Below are 23385 nucleotides of genomic sequence, written 5' to 3'. Positions count from 1 at the left end.
ATTGAACCACAAGCGTAGCGAGTGGTTCGTAAAGTTGAACCTCGAGCGTAGTGAAGGTTTCAAGGGACGAGGGTTAAATAAAATTTTCACTACATCAGCTCGTAAAGGCCCTCTTGATTGTTCGAAACGGATAAGAAGAGTGGCATTTAATTTGATGCAAATTTTGAGTTGTTTCCGTAGGTATACTCGTAAAGCTCAGTTGGTTGGTAAAATTGACTTTAAAATGATAAATATTGAATAACGTTAGTTTGAAATTGATTTAAATGATAAAGTAAATATTATCGGAGATATATATATCGGATATCGCTCTTAAACAAAAAATATATGTCGCTAGTCATTTATAACCTAAAAGCGCCAAATTACGCAAAATTATATTGAAATGACACCTGTCTATTGAATTTGAAGAATACTTTAACAAGGGTGGTTATCTGTATGACAATGCACCTAAAATAATTTTCAAATGTATCTATTATTTCTATACTTAACACGATAACGAATTCTACGTAAACCAAACCGCGGGCAATCCCTAGTACATATAGAAATAAATAAGTGTAGGTAAGTTTCCATTAGTGTACCTACTATTAACAATATAACTATTTACCATTGATAATAATTTTATAAACGTTTTGCGTTTTTTTTACGGGCACCGCGCTAATCGCTAGCCCGCCACCGTCGATCGCTGCCTCCTGCCACGGCGCACAACGCGGCGCGCGAAAACGCCGCGCGTTTGAAATGTAACTCAATATAAGCGCGGAATGCATACTTACGTATCAGTATTTAGTGTCGCCGTGATTTTATATTTCTAATATTTTGTGTGGGAACTAAGATCTTTATTATGACCGTGTAATATTAACTCTACAAACTTTAATTCAATATTGGCTATACTGCTTAACCAGAAATCAATATCTAGACAAGCACATTGTCTACATTTCTAATTTTTTACAAGTATACTAAGTTGATAGATAATATCGTAATTTTACAATATCAGCTACTTTAATTCTTTATTGACAAAGTAATTCGTGTTTTTACGTTCACCAGAAAGCAGCTGTTCCAGATTTCTAAAAACCGAATATTGTGAATAAATTAAAGTGTTATTGAACATGTTACAGTTTTTTGTAACTTTAATTTTATATTTACATAGTTATTTAGCAAAATTGAAATATTTAAATATGGCCGAACGCTCCACCTATAATTTTCTAATATTTTACATAAATGTTATTTAACATGCATGCAATAACATATCAAAAAAGAAAAAACTTTAATGTTATCAAAACCCATTTTTGTTCCACCGCTGGTCTATTATGGAAGGCTTAAACAAAAACGTTTACTGAGCATGGAAATACCGACGTTATATTTTTAGCAGTGATGAAAATATTGTCATTTTACTTACCCATTATATTAGTGAATACACTGCAAAATATCATGTTCTGGGCGCTTTAGTAAGACGCGCCGGAAAGATAGGTATACATTTTCATACAAAGTTGGTCCGCTAATAATACAGTAAAATTATACATTTTGCGTTTGCGTCAAATCCGGTAGTTCTGATTTTTTGCAGACTTGTTTATGATGTTGGCCCAATGAATAATCCAAGTTTGTGACCTCGAGCACCGAACGCAACTTTGTCAAAAATCGAATAAACCGCTTTTTTTTTAGATTTGGGCGATTATAACCCTAAAGTACTAGTTTTTGATAGTAACTTCCTAGGGCGTTTTTAAAGTAGACTAAATTTGCTACAATAAGACACTAGAATTGTCTCTGTACATCTAATATTTTCCGAGATAAAGCCTTTCAAAATGTATATTTTTTTCGAACTTGTATTCGTAGGCTAAGTAAGTGCAGTGAGTATACATTTTGTCTCAGGCGATGCCGGTTGGCACAATTGTTTCTAAGGTCAATCAAAGCTGATTTGGCCCGGTAGCCACAAGATCGTACCGCACCCCCGCCCCCTCGCCCCCCCAAAACAGGGTTGACAAAGTTGCGTTCGGCGCTCGAAGTCACAAACTTGCATTATTCATTGGGCCAACATCATAAACAAGTCTGCAAAAAATCAGAACTACCGGATTTGACGCAAAAGAGCCAGGTTACAAAATTCGACAAAGTTACTGGATTATAAAGTTACCCTGTTATAATCATGCCGCCGTACGTCAGTCATATTCCTTCATGCCGCCGCCGCCGCACAGCACTACCACCTACGTGTGTTGTACATTAAACTTTTAGGTTATTATTGCTTTTTTTTAAAATCGTGGATATTCACGCGCATTTTGTTGTTGAGAAAAGCACTACCTATAGTGTAAATAACATTATTTGCGGTATTTGACGTCTGTCACTCACAACAGCAATACTACGTAAAATGTTTTGCACATCGAAATCACAAAGGAAAACAACTGCACTGCGAACGTTTACGTTCTACGTCTTTTTTTTTTAATTTTAGGGTTGGCCGGACACCACCGTTATGAATCGGTAGTCGTCTAAGTAAATCGATATGAATTTTTCATTTTTCTTTTAATAAAAATAAGGAAAAGGTGGATAATTAACTGTAAATATGGATATATTTATCGTCACTTAACAGACAACAAATTTGACACAGAAATAACATAAATAAACTTTAAAATAGATCCCCAGTTAGTTTCAATTTTGACAATGGGTGCGACCTACTCGGTCGGTGTATTAAATACACCGACCAGCCGGTAGCTTGCGGGAAATCCATATAATTCTAGCTTTATTTAAATCTCAAATAAAAATTCATTATACGTCACAATTCGATACCTCAGTCTACGTGCCATCCAATCGTAATCGCTTGCTGTGACAATCGATTTGCGTTAGCTACATCTCTATATACGTCAGTCATAATGTGTCAAATACCGCAAATAATGTTATTTACACTATAAAGATATCGGCAAGAATAATATATTGTCAGCCTATCTATATTATTTATTGCATAATCTTTAACTATTTGGTCGTCAATCACGACAACGACAATACTTTATAAAGACCTAATATTCAGTTAGATTAAATCCTTTATTTAATTAAACAGATGTTGAATTTTGAATTAAAAAGTTAGATAACTTAGAAATTGCAAATAGAAACTTGTAAGATTATTAAGCCCAATATGATTTAAGCTAAACCGGGTGTTAATAATATTACCCTATTCTAAAATTTCTAAAGCCATTTCGAGTGATATTCATCGGTGCAAATAATATTTCTTCAACTATACCACCAGGTATCCTGGGTCCGGCGCAGAGGCAGAGATGAGATGCCGGAGCTCCTCACAGTCGGCGCAGTGACATACGCGGCGGACGACCGCGTCTCCGTGGCCAAGCGGTATCCTGGCAACTGGCGGCTCCTTATTAGGGAGGTGAAGCCGGCAGATGAGGGAGTGTACGAGTGCCAGATATCCACGCACCCGCCAAGAGTCAGCAGGACCTATTTGCATGTTAACAGTGAGTATTTATTGTCTCTCATCTTGACACAATATATTATAACAATAAATCAATCTATATCGAAAGCGATTCTAACGAACCCAAAGTGTAGTAATTCAAACCAACTGAGCCGCTCCGCCGCAATATTTAGTGCCATGTGGATCTTAGGGTGGTATTAGACTTGTCCAATTTCTTTGGCCAATGTCAGTGTGTCTCACGCTCTCATTAAGCAAAATGTGAGACGCAATACACATTAGACAAAGACATTGAATAGGTGGAATACCACCCTTACGTACCGTAAAAACAAAAAACAAAATTATTTTGATCCACATCCACTTTGGATCACAGTTGTAATGTCGGAACATTACAACTGTGATCCAAAGGTTCAATACGTAACAAGTATGAAATCCAATGTTCTTTTTGGCTGTGGCTTATTTTTTCTTGTACTTATGAAACTATTTTGCCTTAGAAATAAGGCTTTCAAATAATGGTTACATCTAAACGATGTTGGAGTAAGCTTTGGGAGATTTTAGGCTGTTGGGTGGTTTCAAGATACCTAACTTTACAACTTACGAGAGTACAAAGTTATAACGAAGTTGCAACTTCTTAATTTCTCTCCACTCGTAGGTAGCTTAAGAATGCTTTTAAAATAGGTTCACCTTCATCAAATTATAAACAAAATTTTATAGACGACCCAATATTTAAAATAATATTTGTTATTAAGACCGTTGAGTACGTTCTTAATCATAAATATTTCAAATTGAATAAAAATCATAAATACTTTAACAGTCAAAACAGCTAATGAATATTTCAACAATGAAAATATTTTCGAAGCCACCGATAACAATAACGCGAAGCATTTCGCATTTTTCTTTTCAAAATATTTATGTAAAAATGATTGACGTAGACCTAGAAGGAAAATATTCGCAATAAGGTGAAGTATTCTAGTCAGGCGTGACTTAAATTCGTTATGCCAAAGGAGCAACGTTGCCGTTTCCGAGATAATCATCTTGACATAAGCCAATTTTCGTCTGAAGGCAACATTTTTACGGTCGCTACCCAATGAATGCCAAGAATATCGTAAAACCGTCTTTGCTAAATGTCCGAATGAGAATTCCTCTACGCGATTGCTGTAGACGCTCAATTCTATTTTGCTTTCGATAATTTCTGACATTGTAAACATTGTAAATGGTCTTAAGTACCATTAATTTTTATTATCTCGGAGCCCCGCGAAGCGTCCGTCCGTCTAGTTAAGTTGTGCGGGAAATGTTTGTGGAAAAGAAACACTTAGTGTGATGGGACCATAGTAAAAATAAATTACCCGTAATCCCTCTGGAGAGCACTGTTTAGATCTGTGGGACAACGGGTAAAAAAAAATACCCATGGACCCACTATGGGTCAAAGCAATGGGATCATTCATTCATTCAAACCATGGTCATCCTCAGACAACCATCATGTTTACGTTGACACTATTGAGCCCACTAACAATTTGCCTTCGGCAATTTACAAACGTGAAATCGTTTGTAAATTGACGACGCCGTTTGTAAACGGCGGATTCTTACAAAATGCCTGCGACAGAGACAGGAGGTGGCCATAAATTGGTGGATACAATTTTTCCTACTATCTATAAAGACTTATGTTACGGCAAAAGTCACTAATAATAAAAATGAGCCAAGTTTGGTCTACATATTATTATCTTAAGGGTATTGAGATTTGCCCATTTGCCCAAAGTTGCTTTATTTTTTTTTCGATGCCATTAATGACTTGTGTGATACCAGATTAAACATAGTACAGACCTGGTAACCAGACCGACTTTTAATACTTTTTTGGGTAGGCACATGTTAAAAACCAAACGACCCTTATTTAATGTCAGGCAGAATGGAGCAGTTAAATGAGTTAATGTCGACAAAGCACTCATAAAAAAAACTCAATCAATTCAAGTAGGTAGGTACAATTTGTTGAACGGACTACTGTAAAAGCGGGCGGAGCGGCGGAAAGCGCCGAAATTCTAAAACGTAACAAATATAAGAGCCTCGGTAGAGAGTACCATTTTGTACCATTTGGAGTTGAAACTCTAGGTCCATGGGGTCCCAGCGCGCATAAGTTGTTCGCAGAAATCGCGAAGCGTCTGGTTGACGTAACTGGTGACCGAAGAGCTGGCGGCTACCTCGCACAACGTATCAGCATTGCGATACAGCGAGGAAATGCCGCCAGCATCCTTGGTACAATGCCTCAAGGGCCTATTTTAGATTTAAGCTAGTTATTAATTTCGTTTAGTAGTACCACTGTATATATATTGTATGTAAATAAAAATTATTATTTGTTGAAACGAGTTTTGATTACCTACATTCGAAAGCGACTTCGTTAAAGCTATAGAAAAACAGCTTCAGGCTGTTCATGCTATTAAAAACAATGTAGAGTGTGAAAGCGAATAAAAAACTGAAACAGTGCAGTTTCAGAATAAATCACATCTGAATATTTTAAAAGGTTTTAATGTGAAATCATAAAGTTAATATTCAAAATGATTTAATGTTTAATCGTAAAGCTTTTGTTATTGTTGAATGTTAAGGAATTTTTCATGGCCCTTTGTGTAAGTAGGTACAATAAAATAATTAATAAAGACAAAATGGGTTACTTTATCGCATAATGAAGCCCAGATTACCCAGAACGTCCATGGAACTCGAGTCCTACCGACTTTCCTAATATCAAATTACAAGCTTGACTCCTTATTCTACTACTGGGCCACCCCACACTAGCGTCTCCCGAGCGTCGGCGTCTAGTCGGCGCTATGGAAAATGGCGTCGGTGCTCAGTTGCGCTGACGTTGCGTCGAATTGACTAGACACCGACGCTCGGGGGACGCTAGTGTGGGGTAGCCTTAAAGATGCCGGTAAAATTCTTCTCTTCTTCTTCTTCTTCTTCTCAGCATATTTGCGTCCACTGCTGAACATATGCCTCTTTCATGGATTTCCATGTTGTTCTGTATGCGGCGGTTCTATGCCAGGTCGGCCCTGCCGTCTTTCTAATGTCGTCCGACCATCTGGCTCGTGGTTTTCCGTCCCTCCGAATTCCCACTTCCGACTTTCCGGTAAAATTACTCCGGCTTAACTCTCGTGAATATGTTTGCCGCATAAGCTAGCCATACACGTACGGATTTGCCCGCCGGATCTGCCTGAAAGATGTGCTGACGGGCACATCCGTCAATGTGTGGCGAGAAATAGACACAGATTTGTCCGCCGGATGTCTGTCCGCTGTCCGTGCTAAAAACCAACGGTCAGGATGTGCCCGTCAGACACATCTTTAAGGCAGACCCGGCGGGCAAATCCGTACGTGTATGGCTAGCTATAGCCTACTAACTAGTACTGCTACCGGCATTGGAAGTTGAAACATAAATTAGTCCAACAATTTATATTTGTATTTCGTGCTACAAACTTATAATAATTTGGAATGAATAATTCGTAAAAAGCTTTACATTAAAATATTACTTACAACTATATTCTATATTAAATTACAGTGAAACTTGGTTAAGTGGGACCTGGATAAGTGAGAAACCTCTATAGCTGGGACTCATGGTGCGGTCCCGGCACTTTGGCACTGAATTACCTCTGTTAGTGAGATAAAACAGACCTCTATAACTGAGATTAGTTGTTTCGATTTTATAGTCAAATTTACCTCTATTACTGAGACAGAGAGGGTATTTTACCTCTTTTACTGAGACTATATTTGAAAGATTACATTTGCATCATTGTTTTTTTAGAATGTTATAGGAATTGACCTCTGTATCTGAGGTAACGTCAATATATGACCTCTCTAACTTGGACTTTATTGAAGATCTTGGAACTAACCAAAAATCCGCATTCGGTTAATTGTGTCTAAACGACTTTTTATTTATAGTTAGTTTGAGTAAGTAGTTAAAACTATCGAAACGAAAAACCAAAAATTAATTTTCATTTATTAAATTCTAAGATGCAATGAAGTCCGTTTTAAATTTAATTTAACAAAATCCATCCTTTGTAGAAATACAAATAATTCAAAGTTAATTCTAATTAAATTTCGACACACTTAAAAAAACTATTCAAGAGCAAGGATTATTTTACCTTTGTTTATTGTTGATGACTACAACTCATACATAATGTTGACAAAATACCTTAATTACCACCTCTATAACTGAAATAACCTCTTTTCTCACCTCTATTAATGGAACACTCTATAAATGAGACAGAAATTTATTTATACCTGGCTAACTGAGACCCTGTGTAAGTGGAATACCTCTTTAAGTGAGACAAATTTGCTCGTCCCTTGAGATCCCACTTATCCAGGTTTCACTGTAATTACAAATACTTTAAAAATATTTTACCAATTATTTAAACCAACTTTAGCTTTACTGTCAAACACAATTGCCTAATTCCATTAAAAACATCTTAATAAAACAGTCAATACAATGAAACAAAGCAATTAAACACAGAGTAAATAAATAAATTACCGAACAAAATTTAATCCTGTTAATTCGATAACACTGTTCAACAGACTGGAGCGACCCTTGGGACTTTTAAGTACCTACAGAAAAGTTGTGAGAGACTCAAATTTTCTAATATCATACCTTTCTCTACCTACACGCTAAGATAAAATTACAAGTAATTTGTTTTTAATAAGATCACTTAAAGTAATTTAAAGGATGGGCATAAAAGGCCCCGTTAAAAAAGTTGGAGTCTGAAACCTAAAGGAAAAAAAAAAAGGATAACGAGACTTAATTACTGCTTAAAGATTTTACGGTTTTTTTATTACCCACGCTCAGCTCCTAAAAAGGTTTCTTTTAGCTAAATATTATTGAAGCCTGCCAATTACAAGTCAATTAAAAAAAATACAGTCAGCTTAAGAAGTTTACTTTACTAAGAGCGGATTTTCCTAAGTATTTAATGAATTGGTACTAACAGCAGAAAATTAACTCCACGGTTCTGAGTTCTGAAGAACAATTATATCGACTATTCGATAGCGTAACTTCGTATGTATGAGAGCGGCTTTTTGGCTTAGGGTTCGTGAGACTCAACTCTCCGATAATTATGTGCTTATTTTTCTATCGGCGTTTACCGCTAAACCATTGTTTTCTTGACTACGCTACGGCCCCAGGTTAAACAACATTTATAATACAAATACAAAGTTCTTTATTTCTTTTAAATATACATAGATATTATTACACATCGGTAACTCGTGGCAGGTAGCACTTAAAAGATTAGTGATGAGGACACATCGGTAACTCGTGGCATTTAGGTAGCAGGCACAGACTAGTGATGTGACAATGTTCTTCCTATACGAGTCGAGAAAAAGAAACCACTAAAAAAAGGAAATTAATTAAAGTAATATTTTAAGTGCTACCTAAATGCCACGAGTTACCGATGTATAGATATTATAAATGTGTATAAATACACGATTTCATACAATAGCTATAATATTTTTCAATACAAAACAATTTTGCGATGTTTGGCATTTTTAGGTTATAAATTATATGGCTATGACATCTATCATCGTACCCTTCCAGTTTGGAAAATATTATAGCAGTGCATTATAAAACCCTTTTTCTAATAGTACTTAAAACAAAACTTATGTTACTCCCACAGCTCCACAAGTGTGGGTTGTCGACGAGGCCGGTAACCCGCTCCTAGAGAAGTTTTACGAGGCCGAATCCACTTTGGCACTGGTCTGCCGAGCGAGACACGTGGATACCCCAGCGGTGCTCATCTGGCTGCACGAGGGGAGGGCCCTGAATGCTGATACTACTAGAGGAGGGATCAGGTAAGATATAGTAATTTAAATTGTATTTTTCTTAATAAAATTACTCGTAATGCATGTTGATTATAAGATGTAATAATGTTTTGAAAAGATGTGTCTCGCCGAGTTTGTTGCCCGTCCCATATTGGGATACCCTCCTCCAATTGAGGGGGGATTTAAATCTTCTCGGGGCAGAGGTGCACGGTTGGAGCCGGTAAAGGTTTATTTGACGTTCATAAGCGCATTGTAATATGCCTACTTGAATAAACTATTTTTTATCTTTATCTTTATCTTATCGATACAATTTGCTTACTCTGAAAACAAATTAATACCTACTGTTTTGAAATTAATGTAGTATCAATTTATTAGCACAAGGGGTAAACAACAAATGTCATGTGCTCCCTTGTTCCCCAAGAACTATTATTTGCTCAGCTATCGCGCGTACCAATCTACCAATGCTTCCCACCGCTCCACTTATCTCGGGTGTACGTATTATCTCCCCAATTAAATTTGTCTCTCATCTTACTGAAACTGCCTAAAACCATTAAGCGGGTTTTCCACCGCGAGCGGAGCGGACTCATTAAGGACTCAGTTTAACTCGCAAGACTAAACTACGTACTTGTGTTTCCACCAACAAATAGTCGAGCGGAAATGACAAAATGAGCAAAAAGAGTTGAAATGAGCTCGCTCAGCTCGTGAGAGCGGAGCGGTGTCATTACGGAGTCCGGTCAACTCGCAATGGTAAATTACATAGGCGCGTTTCCACAGGGAAAGAGGTGAGCGGAGCGAGTCAACTAGTTAAAATGAGACCGCTGCGTCAAGGTCCGGCCGACTAGTTTGAAAAGGACTCGTTGCTGTCTTCTTGAAATTGTTCTCTGGTAAACCCTGTAATAGTTCTTAAATTTTTCTTCGTCTAAATCGTTGAATAGCCTATATTCCCCCTTCAGTGTTCTTTCTCGAATGTGCTGGCATAACCAAAATCTTCGTTTGGCGCGCTTGTTTCTCTGTTTTGTATACAACAACAATATGTATTTTTTCTTCTTGTATAAAAACTCGTAATCGCTATCACTTGATTCCGTATCGCACTACATCATGTTCAAACACGACCACACGCAACCAGTTCAAAACTTCAACTGAACTCGCTCTCTGTGGAAATCGACTATTCATTTTATATTTCTCATTTTCCGTTCAGCCCGCTCCGCTCATTCCTCTTTTTCATTTCTCTTTTGCGGTGGGAATCAAACAACTAAACTCTTTGTTGGTGGAAACGCAAACCTATTTTTTAACAACCAAGTCCGCTCCGCTTAGCCATCTCTCGCTCATTACTCGTTTGCGGTGGAAAACCCGCTTGCGCCAACCGCAACATATCTTTACTATTTCATATCTAGTGAAACTCTAATTCATTTCCCGAATCGCGCCGAACCAAGTTGCGCAGTGCGGGGTTGATCTTAGTACCTAGGTTATAGTACTATTTCATATTTTTTGCGGGGTTGATCTTAGTACTATTTCATATCTAGTGAATCTCTAATTCATTTCCCGAATCGCGCCGTACCAAGTTGCGCAGTGCGGGGTTGATCTTAGTACCTAAAGGTTATTTCATATTGATTTGTGTATTTTTACGGCATATGTAATTATGTTTTATAATTTATAACGTGTAAATTGGTTTTACTAATAAATAACTTATGACTTATGACTTATGACTTAACTTCCCTAACATTACTCGGTCCATTTAATGTTCCAAAAATTTTAAATATCGGTCATAATCTGGTACACAAAGGGCTGGCTGTGAGCCAATCTATCTCCACTATCGCGTTAACCGGGGTTTATAGAGCGCAATGGAGACTTCCGTGATATACGATTGTACAAATGTACCGAATGTCAGATCAATAGCGCGGTAGCGGAATGAGACTACGCATCAAAATGATCTTATACTAGCTTCTGACTACGACTTCGTTTTGGTGGGATGATGATGATGATTGAAGGCTCCTTCATACTGACGGAAGCGTTTCGGAATGGTCGCGGAGCGCGAGTCGGGCCGCACTAGCGCATTTTCAATGTGCCTATACTTATGTACGGCAGAAGTAATGGAATCTGTCCGGAACCGTCGGCGTCCGCGAGGAGCCAACCGGCTGGAGCCCGTACAAAATGTGAAAAATACTTAAGGAATCTAAGGATCAATTCATAACTGTCAAAAAATGTTTACGTTACTCCGAAAATAATGAAAGTTTTTGGAATTTGAGTTGAAAACATATGGAGCACATTAATTTATTTAGAGTTCATAACATCGGGATGTAGGTATTTTTAATTCATTATACGCGATATAAACCTTTTACCTACATAGTTTTATTTCATAAGGTACTTAGGTGTTGAGAACTGTCAGTCACATTTCTAAGTAGTACCCTCTCAATGTGCTTTTTCCGCCGAGAAATCTAAGACTAAAATATCAAATTATACGAGTATTCTGTGGGTGAATTTCAAGGAACATTCAAGTGTAAACTTGATTTATTACCACTTTCAAAGTTGAAAGAATCGTTAGGCTGCTCCTTTCAACTGAAATGTTAGTAATAAATATCTATTTTCTTATTATTCATTTTGTGAACATGTAACGGCACCGAGGAGACTGCATATGAAAAGAAAATGTTACCGTAGAGAATCAGTTACCATAAATAGTTTGTCTATTCTGAGACAAATTTTATATAAAGTAAGGAGGCTAAGCATGAAGAATATCGTACATTGACCCGTCCTATTTCCTATCATTGACCTATCTCTATTGCACGCAAATAATTGCTGTCCCGCCCATGATGTCGGCGGTAAATGACACTGTGCCAGCGAGGCAGCAATATAATTATGCGCGTGTAATACAGATAGGAACAGGCAAATCAATGTACGAGATTCTTCGTATTTAGCGTCCTTATTTTACCAAGAATATTTACATTTCAATTTGTTTGTTAAACCCTCTGGGCATTATTATTTTTTTCTAAATTGGGTAACAAAATCATGCATATATGATGATCAGAAATGGTCTCGTGTTTATTTAAATAAATTGTATTATCGTCGGGTGACAAGCAAAACTCACTAAGTACTATCAAAAAATTAAAGTAACAATGCACTTTATTACACTTGCAACACGGTTTATTGTCCAATAATTTCAATGATGTGTTAGTGACTTTTGCTTGTCACCCGACGTTATAATGTTTATTTTTTTGGAATAATATCAATAACCCAACGCTTTAGGCTGTGAGTTGTATTTAAGTATCTAAATAACTGAACCGAAGCCTGATTCAGATTTAACATTTTGGTTTTGATCTTATTTTGATACGACCTTGAAGATCGCTCACGCTGATTGGTGCATGCGAAATGAAGAGAGAGTCGTGCGTGAGATGCGCGCTAATCACCAAGACGATCGTCAAGGTCATATCAAAACTATTTCAAACCGTAGCAAGTTGTTAAGGGGCTACCCGAGGTTTTCATCGATTTTTGACAAGTTACGAATCGTATCTCCTTTTTTTGCACTACAGATACAATTCTACAGATAGAATTATGAGACAAACGGTTATCGGTTCTTCAATCTTTTATCTCCGGTTTTGTCTACCGGATTTTGAAAGAAATGAATACTTACTTATATTTTTATGAATTTTTTAAACACTGTCTAAAAAAACACTTGTTTCGTATCTAGTTTGCTGTGAAGGATCTTACATGTACGAAATCTACATATTAGGGTTCGTGTTTGACGTCTTTAAAATTTTAATTTTAAAGACGTCAAACACGTAAAGTAAAAAGTTTTAATTTTAAACTAATTAACACAAAAGTTATGGCCAGAAAACTAGTTTTTAGCCTAAAATTGTTCAACTTTGATGCCAAATATCTCAAAGACTTTGAAGTAAATATGGGATACTATATTGCTTAAAGTCGTTGCTGTTAATATGATAAGCTACAAAAAACATTAGAAAACTAAGGGATTCAGATCGAAGGTCATTGGCGTGGGGTAGCCCCTTAAATCTGAATTCTGCTCCTGTTTTTTATATTTCTAGAGATAATGGTGTTTTCTGTGACACTGGTATTATATTACACACAAAAATGTCATTGACACCCAAGCTAATCAATCGGCCTGTCAGAGTGAAACCTAGCCGTAAATAAGCTCGAGTGTCCCTAAAGGGACCCAAGTCTAGAGACATCTCGGTCGTTGACCTTTCAGATACGTTGATTTATCAGAAATTGAAGTATCTTGCCACTTTAGTTCGAAAGCTTTTGAATATGTTTCGGTATGATAATATGGTTAATCGATGCGGCGTAAAAAATTGCACCAGAACAATATAAGAACATTAAAACTTGTTTAATAGAATTGATCCAGAGAGAAAATTATATTGAATAAATTAAAGAAAAGGTTAAGACGAAACAGGAGGTGAGTTTTAAATATTTTAGGTAAATATACCCGTCTCGCTAACGGAAGCGGCACCTAAAAGTAGTGCGATAAGGACAAGGCGAAAAATCCTGCGTAAAAATCTCAAAAATCGAGGTTTCGTACTCTGTTTCCTCCTCCAAAACTTAACCAATCGTAACCAAATTTGGAAGTCTAAATGATTATGAAATTATCTGTGTCGGACCGTTTTGCTTTTTTGGCTAATTGATATCAGTTTTGAATGCCACGCCTCTCATTGCGGCATAGTCAATTAGGCCATTTAGGCCATTTTTGAAGGGCTCTAGCGCCTTAAAAAACAAAAAAAGCAAAACGGTCCGACACAGATATTGAAAATATTAATCTGTGTTGAAAAAATCATTGCTCTAGCTTCAAAAACCACGGAGGAAAACGAGGAGTACGTTTGTATGGAGAAATGACCACTCCCGTTGGCTCTTAACTATACTTATGAACTACATAAACAAATATATGTATTATGTATAAGCTATCGCATATAAAATACCATAAACGATAAATAAATTATTGATGAAATCTCGTTTTAGCAAATGCTTACGTAACAGCCGCGCGAAATATAACTTACTTGGAGCTTGTCTGTCATTTTATCCAGTTTAATATTAGACAGTACCTAAACGTTTATTTATATAATCTTCCCACGAATGTTAAGCCTACAGCCCTTTTCCAAATAGAAACGAGCCCTTTAGCAGTTCTTTTGATACCCTTTTCGTTAGAAATAAGTCTGAAAATATTTCCCAAATAAAATACATTTGTGTTTGACACTTCCCCTAATTCGTTACATGACTGACAGCCCAATCGTACAGAAGATACTTTGTCTGGCAATATAGTTGATTAAATTCTTTGCTCAGTTCTTTTACTCGGAATAACAGGCTCCAATTTCACCTCGGTGACAGGTGCGACAATTGTAAAACATCACTGTTGCTGACGTCACAGGCATCCATGGGCTACGGTTACCGCTTACCATCGGGCGGGCCGTATTCCTGTTTGCCACCATCATTGTTTTATTAAAAAAAACTTTATTAAGTATATCGGAAAAAAAGAGATATTTCTCTTGCTAAGTTTATGACAATTGTCACAAGAAACACTACAATTGTCACGAAATTCCGACATATAACTCATTACCTGTCAAGAATTACCTACAATTCTTCTAAATCTTGACAATTGTCAGAAACTTCGCAAAAGAAATATCTGTTTTTTTCCGATAGAATAAAGTTTTTTTAAATAATACAATGATGGTGGCGAACAGGAATACGGCCCGCCCGATGGTAAGCGGTAACCGTAGCCCATGGATGCCTGTGACGTCAGCAACAGTGATTTTACAATTGTCGCACCTGTCACCGTGATGAAATTGGGGCCTGATCGTATTTTTGGATATGCTTTAGACACTGAATAGTTACACAAAGGGAATTTTAAAATAAAAGCATTGTAAGTATAAATAAGGTGCCAGTCTCTTCTTCTCTTCTAAGTCGGCCCCTCACTGCTGAGGATCGTGACTCCGCTTACTAATTTTTCCTATGGCAGCTCTCCACTTCTCCCTGTCGGTTGCTTTGTGGAAAGCATTGCTTAGGGTCTCCCCAGATATATCGACGCGCATTCGGCAAAAGCCGATAGGAAAAAGCTTTATGTCCACGCAATAAGAGCGAAAAAGTCGTCGTTCGGCTCGGCTCGCATCGGCCGGCGCCTGCCGACGCGTCGACGGCTTTTTCGCTCTTATTGCGTGGACATAAAGCTTTTTCCTATCGGCTTTTGCCGAATGCGCGTCGATATATCTGGGGAGACCCTTAGTGTGATGTCCATCTGGGCGGATATTTGGTCACACCATCTCGTTGGACTTGGTCCTCTAGGCCGTCTGCCGTCCACCTTTCCCAGCACCACAAGTCTCTCCAAGTTGTCAGGGTCTCTGCGAGGTGCCAGTACCCCTAGTGTTTTCATTCGATTACGTGACGTGACGTACGCGTCTGCGTTAAGTCTCATTTTTATGGGACTTTGAATTTCCAAAACGTCCCGCTTAGCACGCTATTCAAAATCCCAGTTATATTAAATCGTCAGTTATTGGGATTAGTCCTCTTTCCTTACAACATTTTCCTTAACAGAAAAACTGCTGATAAATTATAAAAAAGATACTTCGTGCATATAAAAAAAAGGGCTCGAGCACACGACCAGTTTCGTACAGTCAGCAACAAAAATAGCTGATGAGACTACACGTCAAAAGTATCTACCGTTCTATAGATTAAGTTGTTACAAAATGAGATATGTATGTATGTACATGTAAAAAATTTGAACTGCGGCAGATACTTTTGATGTGGTATTTGATTCACTGCTATTGATGCGGACTTTAGGTTACACCCGTAATATCAGGGCCGTAATATGATATTATGATCAGATCTCATGCAACGTTTATATCCACAGCGTCAAGACCGAGCAAGTCCCAGGCGGCGCGGACAGCCTGCTTCGCCTCGCACGAGTGAACAGCAGCGACGCCGGGAACTACACGTGCGCCGTGCGAGGAGCTCGCCCTCACACCGTATCCGTGCACGTGCTCAATGGTACGGTCTAAGTCACAGCGTCAAGATCTAGCAAGTCCTAGGCGGCGCGGACAGCCTGCTTCGCCTCGCACGAGTGAACAGCAGCGACGCCGGGAACTACACGCGCGCCGTGCGAGGAGCTCGCCCTCACACCGTGTCCGTGCACGTGCTCAATGGTACGGTCTAACTCACAGCGTCAAGATCTAGCAAGTCCTAGGCGGCGCGGACAGCCTGCTTCGCCTCGCACGAGTGAACAGTAGTTACGCCGGGAAATACACGTGCGCCGTGCGAGGAGCTCGCCCTCACACCGTGTCCGTGCACGTGCTCAATGGTACGGTCTAACTCACAGCGTCAAGACCTAGCAAATCTTAGGCGGCGCGGACAGCCTGCTTCGCCTCGCACGAGTGAACAGTAGTGACGCCGGGAACTACACGTGCGCCGTGCGAGGAGCTCGCCCCCACACCGTGTCCGAGCACGTGCTCAATGGTATCTCACTCACTCATATAGCGCCAGAACGAGACACACAACACAAGCACCGCAGGGCAACTAGATTAAGTACCTGCCTCACCTGCCTGTTCCTATCACACGCGCATAATTATATTGCTGTCCTGCTCATGATGCCGGCGTTCAATACTAATGTGCGAGCGGGAGCAATATAATTTCACAAGTGCGTTCTATATAGATTGGCGGGTCAAAACACGAAATTCTTCTTGCTTAGCGTCCTAACTTTAGAACGAGAAGCTTATTAAACATACATTAACAGTAAATATAACACCTTATTAAATTCAAAACTTCCGCATACAAACTTCAAAACTTCCACGTTTAAATAACCGTGCAATATGAACATGTCGAAATCGTTTACCATTAACCCATTACGACGCGAACTTGTTCTAACTTGTTAACTAGGAGTGCAGTTCGAATAGGTTTCAGGAAAATTCAATATTAGCAAAATAAACGCCGCCGACAGACGATGGCAAAAACCCTGGTAACCTACGTGTATTCGGTCAGTCAGTTAATCAATCATATTTTTTTTAAATACGAGTATATTACTACGTTTGATTGATATTTGCATTAGTTATGAGCTGTAATTTATTCCATAATTTCATACCTAACTTCTAAATAACGATGCATTCCACTCTATATTCTATCGTCATTAAATTAAGGTATAAACTTGCAAGCTGGCTAAAATGAAATTCAAGTTGCACTCAATGTTATGCTGCAAGCATCGTTGAGCGGTAGTGGTCAGTTTCCTCCTGCAATTTGTATAAACTGACGATCGCGTACTGTTCCGGCTTGCTAACATAGCAGAAACAATCCATAGTAACAAAGATAACTAAACCCCGACAAGATTATTTTTGGCATTGAGATAGATTTAGACCAAGAAAAGTCTGCAATGATTTTGATAGCATACGCATTAGGTAATCGAAATGATAAAAGTAAAAATAATGACATTATTTTTGATTCTTGGTTCTTTAATGTTGCATTACTGAATTAAATTTTTACCCACCTAATTTATAGTAAATTTAGCCGCCGCTAAGACGTTCCTGTGAGAGCGGTGGTGGCCGAGTGGATATGACGTCCGACTTTCAATCCGGAGGTCGCGGGTTCAAATCCTGGCTCGTACCAATAAGTTTTTCGGAACTTATGTACGAAATATCATTTGATATTTACCACTAGCTTTTCGGTGAAGGAAAACATCGTGAGGAAACCTGCATACATCTGCGAAGGAATTCAAAGGTGTATGTGAAGTCCCCAATCCGCATTGGGCTAGCGTGGGGACTATAGCCCAAGCCCTCTCGCGCATGAGAGGAGGCCTGTGCCCAGCAGTGGGACGTATATAGGCTGAAATGATGATGATGAATGATGAAGACGTTCCTGTAGGTACCGACTCATAAGCTCCGCATCGATTTTATGCGGATGCGGATGTTGAAAATAATGCGGAAGTTCCGCGGTTGCGGATGCGGATGCGAACATCCGCAACATCCCTGGTTTTAGGTATAAGTAGTACCTAGTTATTTGGCCACGGCCACTAGTTACTAAGATGCGTCGGTAGTAATAACTTAGAAAGAGGGATAATTTTGAAAATCGGCAATATCTACTAAACTTTGGCAACACTTCCACTGCTGCAACGGTTACCAAAGCTTGCTGTTGCTACAGTAGACAGTCGATTCGAGTCGATGTTTGCAATTTTCAAAATTACCCCGCATTCGAAGTTACCCCAATACACCTTATCCTTTATAAATGTATCATTTCCTTTTTCTAGCACAATTTACCTTGTTCCAGAAGAAAGCCTAGCCGAGCTGCACGCCGGCTCAGCACACCACCCGGTCTCCGCAACCATAATAACGGTAGCGTTAATAACGTTAACCGTTATAACGTACGACATAACGTCGTTAACGCCGTTGCTCGTCGCATCAGTAGTCTACGCGACCAAGGGCCCATCGAACGAAAATGTTATGGTACTACCCACGTGATAAATAATATTGTGTAAATAAATTAAGAGATTATTTAATAAATAATATAATTAACGGTTACGGGGAAATAAAATTTCATTATAATTATGTTCTGTTGTTTCATTTTAGTGTGGTTACCTAATAACTTAATAACTTATGTTTGGGTAGGTTATTAGAAAGTACGGGTAGGTCAATCAAATTAGATTAAAAAAAAAGCGTTTTGTGGAATTAATTCCCAGCAAGCTGGAAATCATTTTATTACCTTAATTTGGTCCTGAGTGCGTGTAATGTAATCCGAGTTTGGGCAATCCCAGGAGGATTGCATATATTTTGGGAGCCTATAATTTTTTCCTTGGATTGCCAAACCATTATACATAAAAGGAACCCACCATCAATTACTTTAGTTTTTTTAATTGAGATTAAGTAATGGCTTATTATTTTTTGGGTAGCAAAAATAATAAACAGCAGCATTTATTTGGAATGTAATAATATAATTTGGTAAGCAGTTACTTTATTCCTGTATTCTAGTACCTACTAAAAGCAAAGTATAAATTAGCATTACAGATAAGGAAGCGAAAATTCCATTGGTAGACCACATTTTACAAAAATAAAAATATAATTTCTATATTTTTCTGTACCTAATTGCAACGCTTACTCCGCTCTCAAGCCACTCCGCTCATTCGCTCAATAACTGAATGCTCACAAACTCGACTACTAGCGTGTAAATTAAATTCAAAATGTAAATTTAGTAAACCGTAATACTGTGCTGCATAATTAATTGAGTTTTTTTACAGAATGGTGGGTTTGAGTTGCTAATTAAATGAAACGTGAGTATTTAGTTTATTGCTAAATATTTGGGACAAAAAAAATACATTTGTGAAAAATGTTGGTGTTTATTAAAAAAAAGTCTTTATACAATAAAATAATCTTAGCTAATAAATACAAAGTTGAGAACTTGATGCTAATTTTGCGCCGATTTGAACAGAACAAAGTGAAATAGTGTCATTACAAACGTCATATTTTTCTAGAATATTGAAGTTATTGATGTCATTCCTGCAGTTTGTCATTGCAAATGCCAAGCAGAGTTAGATTGGTCCGACTCTAACATTATTACACGATTTTTTGAACTCATGTGACTTTCATTGAGATTTTATCGTATTCCAAGTACAAGTGATAGCAGTTCTAACAATATAATAATATATCATTTAAAAACAGGCGATAAAATACCCTAGGTAGGTACCTATGTACCATATATTATTACAACACCTTATAGGTATGTATTTGTATTTTTATAATTACCAAAATGAAAAGGACGAGTTTCGACAGTTGGTATGTTTTAGGTAAGTACGTGAATTTATGCTATGAATTGTACACAAAGCGCATATTCATGATTGTGATTACCTTATTTAAAGCTGAATGAACGATCACAAGATCACAGCAAGACTAAATCCTCAGCACAAACAGCATTCTAAATAATAAACGAAGCTACCTCAACTGCATGAAAACGGGAGTAAATTCGCTCCGTACTTCGACTAATAATGTTTATGGTACCAACCTAATGTCGCGGAGTATTGTGCAAAGTAGCTGGAATCAGGTGGTCCATACAAAGATTTAATTAGGTTCTGTATTAATTTTAATCATATTTATCTTCTCCACATAGATTACTTCAAATAAAAACTCACTGGATGTCACTATTAACGCTGACAGAGTCGCTAAATTTATCATTACATCTTATAAAACAAAGTCCCCTGCCGCGTCTGTCTGTTTGTTGTTTGAACGGTTCCTCATGCGGTTTTCACCTATCAATAGAGTAATTTTTCAGGAACGTTTAAGTACAAAATGTGTTACAGTTCTCCCGTGCGAAGCCGGGGCGGGTCGCTAGTCAACTGTTAAACATGATTAATACTTATGATTAATAATTATCACTCGTTCACTCCTAAACTATTTGTGACTACACAAGAACAGAGACCTACGCAGCTATACGTTTTTTTACGCTCTGGTTTGCGTAAAATCTTATCCACCATGTCTAGCCTAAAATAACGTATAAGCCAAAAACTAGGCTAAAAATACGTAAAAGACGCTATACGCGCTTTAAGATTAGGATCTTTAGCAAAATTTTAGATCTGATACTAGTCTAAAAAATCGTAAAATATTTTTTTTTGTTTAAATGTCTCATACGTCATTTAAGCCTAGTATCACTTAACTTTTTTACGTCACCATAATAGTCTTTAGAAACGTATAAATGTTATACGTTCTTCTTATTTTGTATGGACGTCGTATTAAACGCAAACAAACTTTTATAAAGGTTGAAAGTGCGTCTAACTAGTCTATAACGCAGTATATGCTCCAACCTTCGTCATGCTCCCCGCGCGCCGAAAGACACCCTTATGCTAAGTAAAAGCCGTCAGCCGCAAGCGCAGGCTTGTGGCTGCCGGTATGCGAGCGGAGGTGGCATTTTGCGCGCGAAATATTGACCGAACGCCAAAGTAAGAAAAATACTTTACTATTGCATTACCATCATATGTTATCAATAATATGTAGTGTTTACAATTAGTACCTTCGAGTATTATCATTTTTATCAAGGTATATACTTTAAAATTGCCTCGCAAATACTTACGCTCGACAGCAAATACGTCTTTCTAGCGTAGTTTGTGATGGTGAAATTGTTCATACGTACTTTTCTACAGCAAACGTTGTTTAAGTTTTATTTTTTCATTCGACGGTTTAACTGCTTTTATTTAAATAAAATCAAGTTTATATTAGAGCTAATTGTATCGGGTTTAATTCCCTATAAGCCAAGTAGGTATTTGACATTACGAAGAGTTTAAATCTTAATGAAAAATGTTTTAAAGGGAAATTTAATGAGAATTCTTATGGACAGAATAACATTTTCCGCCTAAGTATTTAGATAACCAGGACAAAGGACCATGGGCATCTTTGTATGGAACCTGGGTCCATCCAAAAACCAACTGAGAGTTATATATATATACATATATATATATATTAGGCCATTAAATACCTAAGTGGGTTTTATCTAGTTCATATCGCACCATGGGCCCCAAGCAATGCCTCAAGCGGAATTGAATTATTTTTATTGTAGTTTGTCAATATCTAACCACTCACTTGATTTTGGTAGCCTAGTAAGTCACCTGACGTCACTCTTATTATCTAGGCAATAGATTTCGATAAGAAATATCGTAAATTAATTACTGCAAATTATATTACGTTTTATTTATCATAGTATTTATATATTACAGTATTATCTATTACGTTTTATAAAAAAACATTATGTATCTTAAAATAAGTTGGTATATTTGTGTATTAGGTAATAGTTGTATGTTAAAATAGTAAAAGCTATGAGTTAATTTGTAATCTAATAGAAAAATAATTTTATTAAAAATTGAATCTGATTTTTAATTACAACCGCTCAAAGGCGTTTTAGAATTAAATAAATGACAGAGTATGTGCAGGAATTAATACGAGTTTAATTTTATTGCTAATGTAGACTACATAGCTCGCTAACGTCTTACCGTGCGATGAAACTCTCGATGATTCGATGCCTATTGATAACAAATTAAAATAACTATTAGAGATGCCACGAATTCGGTAAAACATTATGTATTATTTTGAGTTACGTGTATGCGAAAACTGGTCACCTACAAAGATAAATGGTTGCTAAGATTTAAGTCAGCAGCAAGCTGGGTTCTCCATACAAAAGTAGTTACACTCTCATTTTAAAACGATTAGCTAGATTGCTCTAAAACTTTGTACTCACTAAAGGATAAGGTATATCTATGCCTGTAATTGATGTGTAGCTTCAGATACCATAGTTAAAAAAATACAGCGAATATAAGTTTTTCATACAAAACTTTATTTCCTCTATTTCATTAGTTTTGTTGGAATATAAACTAATTAGGTACTGGTATAGATATACCTCGTGTTATTGTATGTGCAATTTATTACAATCCAACACGTTGTTTTAAAATGAGTACGAATCTCCGTTTTTATGGGAAGTAAAAATTCGGCTGAGCTTATTGCGGACTCTTTTAAGTTTCGTTGCTCATGCTCATTAGAAGTACATGTAATGTCATTAGTAGAGTCGAGTAAATCTAGCCTATGATACACATAAAATCAGAAAGACCGTACACATTAAAAAATTGTTACATATTATGGGATTATTCCCACTAGTTAGGTATCTACCACCAAGTTGTTACCAGTGGTAACTACTAGGAATTTATTTCCCACCTTTCTTCCCAGTAGCTACCACCAACTTGGTTTTGTGGTAACTACTGGGAATTTTTTTTCCAGTAGTTACCACTGGTAAAAGGTGGGATTTTTTTCCTAGTAGTTACCACCAACATTTTTTTACAGTACAGTTTAAATGTCTTTTATTATATACTATACTACTAGGCTATTATTAAAAAAACGAGGTCCAGCGATTACTTTTTGGATTATAATCTTAATTACCATACAAAATTAACACATAAATAGGGTTATTCCCACTAGGTACCATCAAGTTGTTACAGTTCAATAGTAATAAAAACAGTATAAGTAGAATACTATAAAAATAGAGGCTTTATTGAACCCTAACAAAATTGTAGTGGTATTTGGTAACTAATATCCCACCTTTTACCAGTGGTAACTACTGGGAAACAAATCCCATTAGTTACCACTGGTAACAACTTGATGGTAACTAGTGGGAATAACCCAATTTATGTGTTAATTTTTTATGGTAATTAAGATTATAATCCAAAAAGTAATCGCTGGATCTCGTTTTTTTAATAATAGCCT

The 23385-nt window shown here is 37.3% G+C and overlaps 1 protein-coding gene across 2 annotated transcripts in view; it reads left to right on the top strand.

The window, feature by feature from the left end:
• Positions 1 to 18702, top strand: part of LOC134798622 (uncharacterized) — a 153578-nt gene extending 134876 nt beyond the window's left edge. Inside the window, exons 4-7 of one of the 2 annotated variants that reach the window (XR_010145233.1) lie at positions 3221 to 3440; positions 9034 to 9208; positions 16026 to 16317; positions 18428 to 18501. Coding sequence is in view for 1 of the 2 variants with exons in the window: in XM_063770987.1 (XP_063627057.1) it covers positions 3221 to 3440; positions 9034 to 9208; positions 16026 to 16162; positions 18425 to 18615 (723 nt within the window). In the remaining variant the exon portion in view is untranslated. Of the gene's footprint in view, positions 1 to 3220; positions 3441 to 9033; positions 9209 to 16025; positions 16318 to 18424 lie in introns of both variants that reach the window. The other variant, XM_063770987.1, reaches the window with a different exon arrangement.
• Positions 18703 to 23385: the final 4683 nt, after the last annotated feature.

The sequence above is a fragment of the Cydia splendana genome, chromosome 17, assembly GCF_910591565.1.
Source record: "Cydia splendana chromosome 17, ilCydSple1.2, whole genome shotgun sequence".
In the NCBI taxonomy this organism is placed as follows: Eukaryota; Metazoa; Arthropoda; class Insecta; order Lepidoptera; family Tortricidae; genus Cydia; species Cydia splendana.
This window is presented reverse-complemented; position numbering and strand designations above follow the sequence as displayed.